Below are 13989 nucleotides of genomic sequence, written 5' to 3'. Positions count from 1 at the left end.
ACCCCAATGAAGAACCGAATAATGCCGAAAAAATAAAAGCGTGCAGGCCACGTTTATCGTTTCGTGCATACCATTCACAAAGCATGCATGCCATGCCTACCGTTTTGTGCAGACCATTCAAAAAAATGGTCAGCATTTGATTTCGAGCGAAACATTCCATGAAACTGTTCACCGTTCCATACAGACTGTTCGGTATTTCATGCAAACCGTTCACTGTTCCGTGCAGACCACTCAGCGTTCTGTGCAAATTGTTCACAAGAATCGTTTTGTAACATTCCGTGCAAGTAGAGTAGTAATATGTTTCAGGGTCTGTAATGCTTCAAAAAAGTTTACATGTACTGGTATATATATGGTATATATATGTGTTATAAAAGTGGCACTATATTCCAAAAAGTGTTTTCATGCTGGACATTTCCTTTTAAAATGATAAAAAAAAATAGGACCAACAACAGAACTACACATTTACCAAAATATACACATAGTTTCAATAAAAGACAAGAGGCCCATGGGCTAAATCACTCACCTGAACAGCAATAAACAAGCTTGAGCAAAACTATCATTATACAAGCAGCTTGGTTCAGAAAAAACTTTTTAAAAAAAACGACTTGACAAACTTCGTTATTAAACTTGACTACAAATTCATTCCCTTGTAGACAGGTATGACCTTTCATATTAACAAATTTCATCTAAGGATGCTTTGTGCCAAGTTTGGTTCCCTATACATTCACATGTAAACCTTTGATCCCCTATTGTGGCCCCATCATAACCCCAGGGGTCCTGATTTTTACAAACTTGAATCTACACTTTGTCAGGAAGCTTTCAAGTAAATTTCAGCTTTTTTGGCCAAGTGGTTCTTGAGAAAAATTTTCAATAACCCCACCCTATTTTTGCATTTTCTGCGATTATCTCCCCTTTGATGGGGGCATGGCCCTTCATTTCAACAAAATTGAATCCCCTTCACCTAAGGATGATTTGTATCAAGTTTGATTGAAATTGGCCCAATGGTTCTGGAGAAGATTTCCTATATATCAGCATGTAAAAGTTTGATCCCCTAATGTGGCACCACCCTACCCTCAGGGGCCATGATCTAAACAACTTTAAATCTACTCTATATCAGCAAGCTTTCAGGTAAATCTCCACTCTTTTGGCCAGGTAGTTCTTGAGAAGAAGATTTTTAAAGATTTCCCCTATGTATTTGCATCTAAAACTTTGATCCCCTATTGTGGTCCTACTCTAACCCCAAGAGTTTTGCATTTAACAAACTTGAATCTCTACTATGTCAGAAAACTTTCATGTAAATTTCATTGGATTTTTTTTGGCCAGCTGTTATTGAGGGGAAGATTTCTAAATGATCCCACCATATTTTTGCATTTTTGTGATTACCTCCCTTTTGAAAGGGGCATGGCCCTTCATTTAAACACGCTTGAATTTCCTTCAATGATGAATGATTTGTTCCAAGTTTGAACTTGGCTCAGTAGTACTGGAGAAGAAGATTTTCCTATATATATATATCTGCATGTAAACCTTTGATTCCCCAACCTACCCCCGGTGGCCATGATCTGAACAAATTTGAATCTACTCTATACCAGCAAGCTTTCAGGTAAATCTCCACTTTTCTGGCTAGGTGGTTCTTAAGAAGACGATTTTTAAAGATTTTCCCTATGCAACTTTGATTCCCTATTGTGGCCCTACCCTAGCCCCAGCAGTCTTGATTTTAACAAATTTTAATCTGCACTATGTCAGAAAGCTTTCATGTAAATTTCAGATTTCTGGCTAGCTGTTATTGAGAAGAAGATTTTTAAATGACCCCACCCTATTTTTGTGATTATCTCCTCTTTGAAGGGGGCATGGCATTTCATTTGAATAAACTTGAATCCCCTTCACCCAACAATGCCTTGTTCCAAATTTGGTTGAAATTAGCCCAGTGGTTCTAGAGAAGAAGATGAAAATGTGAGAAGTTTACGCAGATGACACCAACGACGACAGACAATAGACAAATTTTGATAAGAAAAGTTCTCTTGAACCTTCAGCTCAAGTGAGCTAAAAATTGGGAAAATACATAAAAAACATTGGTGTTGCATAAATATAAGCTGAAAATAGTTGAATTCATAACAAATGGTTAGTACCTGTCTCTGGAACTGTCATAGCTTAGAGCCATTTTATGAGGTAGATTATTATGAGTTTGATGAATGAAGATCCGCTGTATGTCTACCTGTTTTGGGGCTCCAGTCTGTGGAAAGCTTACACTGTGCCTTTAGTACAGCTACAACTGGATCTTCAGCTACATCGTTACTTTGGACATGAAACTGCTGTGTCTCCATTGTCTCCCTAAAATACCAATGAACATGTACTTAGGTTTTTTTATCTATGTAAAGGATATAAGCCTCAAACTGTCCATTCTATGAGAGAAAGAACTGATCGGGGCCCTACTATGGACCTCGATCAGTTCTATCTCTCACAGAATGGACAGTTGGAGGCTAATATCCTACTTAAAACATTACCTACTTTTGTTTTAAGAATGGACAGGCTCAGGTTAACCCATTGACAATAATAAATCATTGTCCCTACAGGCCTCAGTCAGTTCTTTCTCTCACAGAATGGACAATTTTCGGTTTATATCCTTTGCAGAAAGTTAACCTTCCCTAATTCAGTGGAATTTTTCAGTACTTTGGGACTAGGGCCAGGGCTCTTAGAGTTAAGAATTTCAAAGTAAACCATGCTAAATTGGAAATTTTAAGAAAATCCAGTAATATGAGAAGTAATGCCAATTGTATTATTTTTTTTACCAATACCATTGTTGATACAAATCAAGAATAATAAAGGCATGGTGTGAAGAACAAAAATGTTATGAATTATCTAATTACTGCCGAATATGAAAACTGTTCAAGATATTGTGTCACAATGAAAATTAAACTTGGTTTGAAGGTCTTCTGTGACCTTGACCTTTGACCTCAATTATTAGGTCTACTAAGTTGAAACTTCTCAATTTATCTCATTTATAGTGTTGAAGAATTGACAGATAAAACAAAATCTATAGGTGTCTTTCTTTACTCATTACTGTTTATGCTGAAAACTTTTCGATTTATTGCATTACAATCACGAAAGCAAAGCTCTGGCTTGTACTGCAAACTCTGATGACTAAAGCACATGAAAAACTTTTTTATCACAATCCTTGAAGTCCTTCACCAAAAATTGCAGAGATCTCACAAAGTCGCATCTCCTTGATCTGAGATAATGAACTTAAGTAAATTATCTAGTCTTGCGGTCCCCTACACAGTGCTGTGCGCCACATTAACTAGCCCTAATGTACAATGAAATGTAAACCATAGCATGAAGATAGATCCATAATGCCACAGTTTATGTTTTGATGTCATAATACAACTGAGGCAGTGATGGATCTAAATTAGGAGTTGATTCTTAAAGGGTGAATTTAGCATGCATGCACATGACCATGAAAATCAACCTTGCCAATTATAATATGACAGAGAAATTCATTATTGTACATATCATGTCTATGAAAACATTTGGCATCAAATGATCATGATTAGCTTAATTAATTCTAGGCTTGTGAATGGATATCAATGTACAAGTATCATAATATACAACAATGGAAAAAAAGAGAAGGGGGGGGGGGGGTCAAACATGCATACATTTATTTACAATAATATGCTCAAGCTGAAATGTTAGATTTTTGTGTTAAATTAAAATCAATCATTGCTACATGGGGATTAAAGTTTTAGGATAATCACTCCTACCATTAAATAGAAGTTTTTGATGATTTTTATTATCCTATTATACAATTTTTAATACTCTACAAAATTTTCCCATTTTCTTTTAAATCAAATATCTTAATTCCATTGGAAGACAACAGGTATGGGATGGAGGGTCCAAACCCACCACCCATATGTTAGGTAGAAAATAAATATATTTGCCTATTTGTATGCACTTCTTGTTGTAAAATGTTAGTCCATAGTTTTAATTGGACCCCTATAAAAATGCATTGGGTGGAACCCACTTCCATGAGGAAAATTTCTGGATCCTCTCATATACATGTGGCTACACTTGCCCTAATGGCAGCTCCATCAACATATTTAAAGTTAGAAATTGAAGGTCTGTTGTGACTTTGACTTTATGAATCTAGGGGTGTCTTCCTATACTAGTCAATTACTTAAATGTATAAAACATAAGTTTTATGTTAAAATACTACTCAAGACATATAGGTCACTGTGAAACTGATGATGAGATATGGTACAATGGATGACTATGGCTTCCCCATTTTCAATGTAGGACCCCATAATTATCGGCATTACGATAAAATCTATACATGCAAGATTCAGACTAGTTTATTGTAATTCTAGGTTTGGTGAACTATTGAAAGTTATAGAACATAAGAAGTATCATATCTTCAAATAGACTCTTGGACAAGTTGTCTTATTCCTTTTGAAACTTGAGGTCTTTTAAACACTTTGATAATAAACTGATAGCATGTACTCCAAGCATACTTTTAACATTAAAGGCCTGTAACAATATGTGAAGGCCAGAAGATTGTATTTTGAGTTTGAGCTGAATAATATATATATATATACATGTATATACAGTACGGCCATCGCGGATCCCGTATTAGACCGCGCTCCCCCCGCGGTATGTTAATCCTTCCTGCGCTATCCCTCCGCGGGATTTCATCGCGGGGCAGATTTACACCGCCGCGGTGTGAAGTACCGTTATTTACCTGTTAGGACAAACTAACTGTACGATAGCTATTTCATTCGTCGGCAAAAAATGAATATGGCTTGCTTATGGACAGCTATCTCGCATTACATACCGGTATAATAAATAAATCATTTTAGAAAAAATGAAAAATAAAATCAGGGACCTACTAAAATCAGATATACTTAGGATTTAGCATGTTTAATACACCTCCAATTTTTTTATTCTAACCCCCCCCCCCCCAAAAAAAACCCAGCATTTAATTTTGTTTTTTAATAGTATTTTTATGCTACATTTAATGATAAGGATTAGGAGCTGTGTCCTAATATTTTTTACAGTGAAAAAAATAACACAATAGATCTACAAATGACCGTATACGAGTGCAAGATTAATATGTTCTGTCTGTTTTATTGGTGTTTGTGTAGATTTCGAGAATTGGTTCAAAAATTTATTAATAACAAAATATTATTTTGTATGTTTTAAGAATAAAAAAAATGTAAATTTTACAAGCGATGCATGCACATGTATATGGCAATTTAATGATTTATTTATAGTATTGCTGAACAAACGATCTGTTTTCAGTTTATGATCAGTATATATATTTTTTTACGTTAACGGGAGATAACTCGTGTTTGTTGATGGCATTAATCATCTACAGGTGAGACCGTGGCGAGGACAGTAGGACCGCGGGATATGCAGGGTTACCTGAGATATACCGCGGGGGAGCGCGGAAAATACGGGATCCGCGCTGGCCGTACTGTATATATATATATATAGACACACAAACACACCCATATAAAATATATCCTCATAGTGGTGGAGTTTAACATTGGTGTGATATACAAGTGCAACAAGACAAACCAAGAACATGTAGTGTAATAACCTCTACTAATGTAATACTAAACTCTTTTCAGGCATGCCCTTCACTTATGAATATAAACAGTGCATGGGAGACTGATTCTTTTAAAGAAAGGTAACTCTTCTGACAAACCTGACAATGCCACTGCTTGGTGCAGCATGTTTTTTCTCAGCATCAGCATATAGCTTTCCTGACTTTTCCTCCACAATATAAACAATGGAATTCACCTACAAATGATATGGCAACACTGGTTACAAGAAGCAAGCATTTTAAGTAATTTTCAAAATAACAATTAAAGCAAGTCATATCTTACATTTACAAACATAGATAACTATATAAGTTGAAGAAAAGTATTTATTCATTTTTCAAAATATCTCCATTTATAGTTACAAACAAATACATTCAATATTCATGCATAAAATATACCCCTTTTTGGACAATTTTTATATTCATTTAATTTAATCCATGCATTTAAGGAATAGCAACATGAATAAGGAGGTTTCTAAAGCATTTAACAAGGAAACTCAATCATCGATTGACTTTCTAAATTGAAAGCTGGCCCATTGAAGTCACAATTAACCAGTTTCCTTCTCTTCAATACATTAATTGTGGTCTATAAAGTTGGTTTAGATGACTAGAAATTATCTAGCTATTTTTGAGCCTGTGTCTTCCTATTGATTTTTGTTTCCTTCCAAGAAAATTAGGTGAGCAAGGATAGAAACAAGGTATCGATTCAATAAAACAGGAGTTATCAAATCGCATTACAACTCACTGTTATCGAAAAATCAAATAAGATTTCGTCCTTTTTCATTTCAGGCTTACATGAATAAAATTATACTATGGTAATCAAGGGGAATACTAGTGTTAAAGGAATGAATCAAATCGGATCATCACAGCACGAAGTGTGGAAACCTTTCCACAGAATGTATTGTGTATTTTAACCCTCTGCTGATGTACATATAATTCCTCAAACTTAGTTGTAAATCAACTGAGAGCGAACATCAATAAATGTTGCTGTGTTTGATGACTCTACATGTATGTAAAATCCTTGATATAAAATTACGATCAATTCTGGAGTTTAGTGGGGTTTTTATTTTTGGATGATCGTGATGAATCATGACACTGGTTGTACAGAGTAAGTTTCACCAAGGACAAGAATGTTTAATGAATCCTGAATAAAAGGACAAAGAAAGATGTTGGAAGTGCTGCATTTATAGTTTAGTGATCTGCAATCAAAGTGTTACAACATACATCATTATTTGCCATTGTATATCTAATATTGCCAAGCAACACCTTTTCTTCATAGAAATAGTGATCGTTTCTTCATAGAAGTAGTGGTTAGATCATAGGGACAAGTACAAGTAGTAATATAGTACATGTAATTATTAGAGAAGTAAAGAAAAACCGATGAACAAGTTCAAGTAACAGGAATAAATGTATGATGGAGTCTAAGGGTAGAAATTGGAGGAAAGTTGAAAAGGGGGGGGGATAAAAATAAGATAGGGAAGGATGTTAGAAGAAAGTATGACCAAGGTGTATATATACAGTAAAACATGCTTCTAGTGAAGTGAATTTTGATTTGCTATAAATGTAATTCATCACATCCAATAAGTTCAAAATATGTTTTAAAACTTTAAAATTCATTTCAGCCTGTCTGCTGTAACCGTGTTTTACTGTAGTCTGTCCCTGAAAATATCTATGCAAGGAAGTATCATTTTGTTACAGATTTTTACAGCCAATCTGCCATGGTGCAGCTTTTGATGTAAAGATATACTATGATAAGTTTATTCCAATTTTGGGCCCAGAGGGCATAACAGTAAGACATTTTATAAAGAAGGAAATTCAAAAAAGAAAGAAAGTTTACAACTATGTGTACATACCAACTCTAAAAGTAGCTAATGTACATGTATGTATGTGTTACTGTACCATATAAGCTGACAGGCATTAGATTAATTATAAATTGTGCTGAATTTTTGTCTATAAAGTTTAATTTCCAAATAAAGTGTACTAAAAGATCACATGATTGTCAGTTGGTAAGATATATATATATATATATATATATATATATATATATATATATATGACCACACAAGTGAACTAATCAATACTAAATACATGTATATGCTCACTTTCCTATGAAGCAGATCATTCAGGACTTCTCTAATAGTGCAATAGAGATCTCGCATCCCTGCCACATTGTCGAGTGGAGACAATGCTTCCTGAAATAGAAATAAAATTAAATAGAAGTATATAAAATATACATTGTCATCTTCTTTCACTCACAATCTTCTTAAGCATACACATACTATATAAAAGCTGGTTAATGGTGTTTCATGTGACCTCTCAAGCATAAACTCCATAGAGATACAAAGAAACTAGTGAAAGCTTCTAATGGAATTTCAAAAACAACAGTTCTCGAGATTTCAATCTAATTCTATGTATATAGGTTAATGTCCGAGTACCTCTCCATTCAATAAAAGTAATGGAGCCAACGCCCTTAAGGGGCTGATGTCCATTGTATTTAAGGAATGGAGAGGAACGAAGACATTGACCAACTTAAAACCCACCCCAGTTTAAATATAACTATAATTGTAACTCATATTAGGAAATTCTTTCAATAAATTATAAAAATACTATTAAATATCAGAATTATATTTAATACAAGTATAGAGTTTTGTTATATGAAACATCTATTGTTTGATATTTCCAAAGCTGTCATCGTCCTCAATGGCTCAGTGGATAGAGCTTCGATCTAGCTGCCTTTCATGTGAAATGTCTTGGGTTCGACTCCCATTTGTGTCTTCTGATTTTAATTTGAAAATTATTCTTTACATTTTGTTAAAACAGTGACAGAGGCCAGGGGGATAAGGAGTGCTTGTTCATAAAAAATTATATCACTAAGTAGTTATCTGAAAAACTCCATTCCTGAAAAATAATGAAGTGCTATAACAATAGAATGACGTCATAGCTGGATTTTAAGTTAGTGGACTAAAACATGTCTCCCCTTCATAAAGTAGGATAAAGATAGACACACTACGACATAAAATTTAATCCCCAATTCTGAAAGAAACTGTACATGAATAGACCTGAGGAGTACGTAAATCAGGAAATCACTCCAATATCAACTCTCACTGTAAATAGCACATGTCTTGAAGTACACAGGGATGGAGAAGAACCACAGGCTGTAGGCATATGTTTGATCTGAACTTAAAGCACTTTAAAAACCTCTTCAAGATGAGCAGCATTACAATTGTTCTAATAAATATCAAGAACCTTTCCTTCCAGAAGAACATTGTGGATATTTCCCTATGCAGAATGTGTACAGCAGGATCTCTTTCAGTTTATAAAAGTCTATTGTTTACCTTACTGTCAACATATTTACTGATAGGTTATCAATGTTTACAGATCACACAATAGGAGAGGCTGATTAATTCAATGCTGATCCCTTTCAATATAAATATTAGCAGAGCATTGTAGTGATCTGATCTATGTCAATTAGCAACAGTGACATATATTGAGTGTCCATCATTTGTGGTGTATTACAAAACAACTCCCTATATTGACTAATTACCAATATATATACAGAGTTAATTAATTTACAGTTATACCAAGTGAATACATAAATTCATATTGATCAATCTCAATTCATTAGTCATTCAATCTATAACTGATGTAGCTCTAGCAATATTAAGGGGATCTGATAACAGTAATTTGTTATTTTGACTTCTGTTGCAACACCGTGGACAGTCATGAGTGTCTGTTACAAAGCTCTGGATTTCATGAAATAATCAATTCAAAGCAAATCAATTTATTTCATTTATGAGGAGAAGCTAATTTTTACCAATTTATACAATATCCAATTGGAACTTGGATTCAGACAGCTTGCGATTTATAGCCGCAAAAATGTAAAGCCTTCCAAACCACGTTTTATCATAAATAATCAAATAATCACTTTTATAAAACATCGGACGTAATTCATATCAATAAAAACCTGATGTACACTGCATCAGAAGCACAGAAATATCATTATACATGCAGTGTCATTATATTGAAAATCTATATTGTGACATCATCAGACATCTGCCGATGTCTTAATGCAACATTTAAATAAAATGCTTTTTTTTGGTTTGTTAATTGGGATATGAAGGTTTCAAATATTGCTAAAAAAAAATATATGCAAAACTGAATTAACAGGTTATGCATGTTTGCTACCTTTATATTCCGTTTAACAAACCAAATATAATTTTGAATTTTTAAAAATATAAATACTTTCTAAGTATGTAAAATTTAGATATTATTGACATGCAAGTTATTTAATTGGAAAAGCTGAAAATCACCCGCCCTTGATCTGTCTCCATATTTGGTAATAATTTCCATATTTGGACGACAGTAAAGGAAAATAGTCCACGAAGGACAAACTCTAAACTCATTAAAAATACATCATATCATTTTGTGAAATGTGTTTTCTATGATCTTAAATTCAAATAAAAGGTAATAAATAAACCAGAGAACATATTTCCCAACAATTTCGACATTGCCGCGAAATAGGTCATGAAGTTCGTGGAATTTACATTGACAAATCATTCACACAGACAGACGGCACTAAAAACCAGATCTAACTAGATTGAAACAGAATGTGCTTTCACAGTTGCTAATGACAAGCAATGGATTTCAATAGAAATGAAGCAAATTACACAAAGTGAATGTAAATATACTGGTCCTATGACTTCAGATTAAAGATGTATGCTCCTCTGTTTTGCACAACAACCTGTGCAGTGTCTAATAAATTACAGTTTATTTATCAGAAACTTATTTTAAAATCATAATAATTACCATACTCCTTCCAGCATGATGTCAAATCTTTTTTAAAAATTGATTTACATTATGTGCCACATTAGGAAAGAGTTATAATTTACAATGGATGGATTTTTAGAAGAAAATGATGAAAATAGATTATTTTACATTTTTTCATATTGCTTTCATTTGTGATTTGTTTTTCATAAAAAAATATTTAAACTTCCAAAATTGATACCAGGAATTCTTGGGGAAAGTGTACAACAGAAAAGTAAAAAGTTTTATATTTTGAAAATGGGTTCAATATTGCAGGGTAAATATTTTTGAAAAGTGAAGGTAAGCTTCCCGTAAAATTCCATCCATAAATTGCACAAGTTGCATCTCTCTATCTCTGTAATTTCAACAATACATGGACCCAATGATTTCTTGTTTAATTTCAAATTCTGTAGGATATTTTGATGTTAATTTCATGATTTCCAAAAATTGTTCAAGACTTTGGAAATTCGTATAGCAATTATAGACAGAAATTTGATGTTTAGAATTTATGAACATTTTAAAGGAAAAACGATCAGAACAGAGGGGTGTTATGAATATAGTTGTCATTATAGTTGTTAGATAACTTAAAAGATTGTTGTTCTTTTTTTATATATCATATTACATTTATCATGGAGATCTATTGGAATCAAAGAATATTTTAAATGCAAAAAGGTCAAATTTAATGCCATCTGACTCATAAATGACTACATAGATCCCTACAATTTGTTATATATATATATATTATACATATATTATACATACATAATAAAATCATACATTTATAAAAACCATAAAAATGCACATTTTCTTACGACCATTATATGATCAGGAGCAAACACCCTTACCCCATCAAATTGCATACATGTTATGTCGTAGACTGAATTTTCATTAGCATACATTCTATTTGGTTTTCTCTGAAAAATGTGGAACAAACTCTCATCATGCAATAAATTTCTGACTTTTCTGGCAGATTTTCGAAATTATTCCTTATCAATATAGGACATGTTTTACCCTCTTTCGTCAATTCTGAATGAATAATCCAAAATATATATCAAACATATATATATACAAATGCAATATATCACACAACACTAGTTTAGTTTAGTATTTGAATACATGAGCATGCATGTACATGTACTTTTCATACATGAGCAGAAAATACTGATTAGATTGACACACATGAAGTACTGACAGGAGTAAGCTGATTATAGTTGTACAGTTGTCCACTGTAAACACCTACATGAAAAAATACAATTTCATCATGTTACAAAATGTACCCTGTAAACCATAAATGCAGTGTATCAAAGCAGGCTGTAAAACATTCTGCATATAAATAATAAAGTTCCTTCTTCTGTGTCAGAACTTTAGCTAGGACCTTAGCTTCCTTAAGAAGTGCACCACTACCGGGACACATGAGAAGCTTGTCAGGAAGTGTTCCTAGTAACAATAAATTGAATGACAACTATAGCTCCCGCCATTGACACCAGTTCTTTAATTACATTAAAATAATTATTGCAATACCTGCATATTTCATAAGTTGTCAAAAAGACTACAAAACAAGTATTTTATGTCTGTCAACCAGGACACACAAAATTAATTACACCAAAATACTAACAAAAGTATGTGTAATGTGTGAATTGTGTCACACTGATATTACTAAAACAATCAAACGGCATACAAAAACAGTACAAAATCCTGACATGTCATTTCCTTTCTTATATATGTATATATCTTACTGAAGTTTAATTCTATCAATTCATATTTTGACATTATATATTACATTCTTTCTTGCATGTATATCAAATATTATCAAAAATATAATTTTTGTTACACAGCATAATGAAATAAGTGATAGCAAACTGCCTTTCTTGAGAGAGGGACTTGCAAAAAATAGAGACCTAAAGATCATAATAGAACTTAATATGAAAATGCTCTTAATTTAGTTATATAATTACATTATCATACTTTGTTAAAATGTTATGCAAAATTAATGTATTCATTTATCCAAATGGTATGCATTTATCAAAAAGTTTACTAGAAATTGCTGTGCATTTAAAAATTCTTTATGTTCTTGCATGGAAAATTTAATAAAGTCTAAGTAAACAGGTATTTATTTAACTGCTAGGTATGTAAAAATCTTTACACATAAAATGCATCAAATTACAAGATATGATTATTCTAGGCCTTATCAATACAATAGTATCCAGGTTATAAGTCTATGAGGGTTTTACTGCATTTGGCAATATTCTTAAATTGAGGTCACTGCAACCTAATTCTAGGTCATTACATTTCTTTACTCTCAGACAAATCAAAAAAGACAAAGTCTGATGATACTTGGGCATATAGTATCCAAGGAACGAGCTACACAATATTCTACTACATGTATATTTGGTCATATCATTCTTAATTTGAATGAGATGACTGCAACCTAGTTTTATGTTGCAACACACTTTTCTCCTAATACACATCATCTGAAAAGGTTTTATGATTCTACAGCATGTTATGGAAAGACATATAACAAGAGGCCCAAGGGCCACAATGCTCACCTGAGATACCTTGGCCCATATTTTAAAGATTTTCCTTATATATTCACATGTAAAGCTTTGATCCCTATTGTGGCCCCAACCTACTTTTGTGGGCCATGATTTTTACAAACTTGAATCTGCACTATGCCAGGAAGCTTTTGCGTAAATTTGTACTTTCCTGACCCAGCGGTTCTTGAGAAAAAGATTTACAAAGATTTTACATACCCGAGTACATATTTGCATGTAAAACTTTGATCCCCTATTGTGGCCCCAACCTACACCCAGGGCTTATGGTTTTAACAAATTTGTCAGGAAGCTTTCATGTAAATTTCAGCTCTTCTGGTCCAGTGATTCTTGAGAAGATTTTTAAATGACCTTACCCTAGTTTTGTATTTTTGTGATTATCTTCCCTTTGTAGGGGGCATGGCCCTTCATTTGAACAAACTTGAATCCTCTTCACCCAAGGATGCTTTGCACCAAGTTTGGTTGAAATTGGTGCAGTGGTTCCAGAGAAAAAGATTTTTTAAGTTCTTAATGTATTTTCACTATTTCGCTATCATTTCCCCTTGGAAAGGGTCATGGCCCTTCATTTTATCAAACTTGAATCCCCTTCACCAAAGGATGTTCTGTGCTAAGTTTCTTTGAAATTGGCTTAGTGGTTCTGGAGAAGAAGATTTTTAAAAGTTGTCAATGTATTCTCACTATTTTGCTATTTATCTCCCTTTGGAAAGGGACCTGGTCCTTCATTTGAACAAACTTGAATCCCCTTTACCCAAGGATGCTCTGTGCCAAATTTGGTTGAAATTGGCCCAGTTGTTCTGGAGAAGAAGATTTTTAAAAGTCGTTATGGTATTTTCACTATTATCTCCCCTTGGAGAAGGGCATGGCCCTTGATTTAAACAAATTTGAATCCCCTTCACCCAAGGATGCTTTGTGTCAAGTTTGGTTGAAACTGGCCAATGGTTCTGGAGAAGAAAATGAAAATGTGAAAAGTTTACGATGACAACGGACAAATATCATCAGAATTTTTTTTTTTGATTTTTAGCACTTTATTTTATCCAAAAGCAA

The 13989-nt window shown here is 33.3% G+C and overlaps 1 protein-coding gene across 7 annotated transcripts in view; it reads right to left on the bottom strand.

Annotated features, from left to right (window-relative positions):
• Nucleotides 1-13989, bottom strand: part of LOC125681821 (cGMP-dependent 3',5'-cyclic phosphodiesterase-like) — a 107589-nt gene that overhangs the window by 90865 nt on the left and 2735 nt on the right. For all 7 annotated transcript variants that reach the window (XM_056154671.1, XM_056154668.1, XM_056154667.1 and 4 more), the window contains exons 2-4: nucleotides 7696-7785; nucleotides 5699-5793; nucleotides 2213-2328 (exon numbers count right to left, since the gene is read on the bottom strand). In XM_056154671.1, coding sequence (XP_056010646.1) covers nucleotides 2213-2328; nucleotides 5699-5793; nucleotides 7696-7785 — 301 coding nt within the window. The remainder of the gene's footprint in view (nucleotides 1-2212; nucleotides 2329-5698; nucleotides 5794-7695; nucleotides 7786-13989) is intronic.

Source organism: Ostrea edulis, chromosome 2, assembly GCF_947568905.1.
Source record: "Ostrea edulis chromosome 2, xbOstEdul1.1, whole genome shotgun sequence".
Taxonomy (NCBI): domain Eukaryota; kingdom Metazoa; phylum Mollusca; class Bivalvia; order Ostreida; family Ostreidae; genus Ostrea; species Ostrea edulis.
Note: the sequence above shows the minus strand (reverse complement) of the source record. Positions and strands in the feature narration are given on the sequence as shown.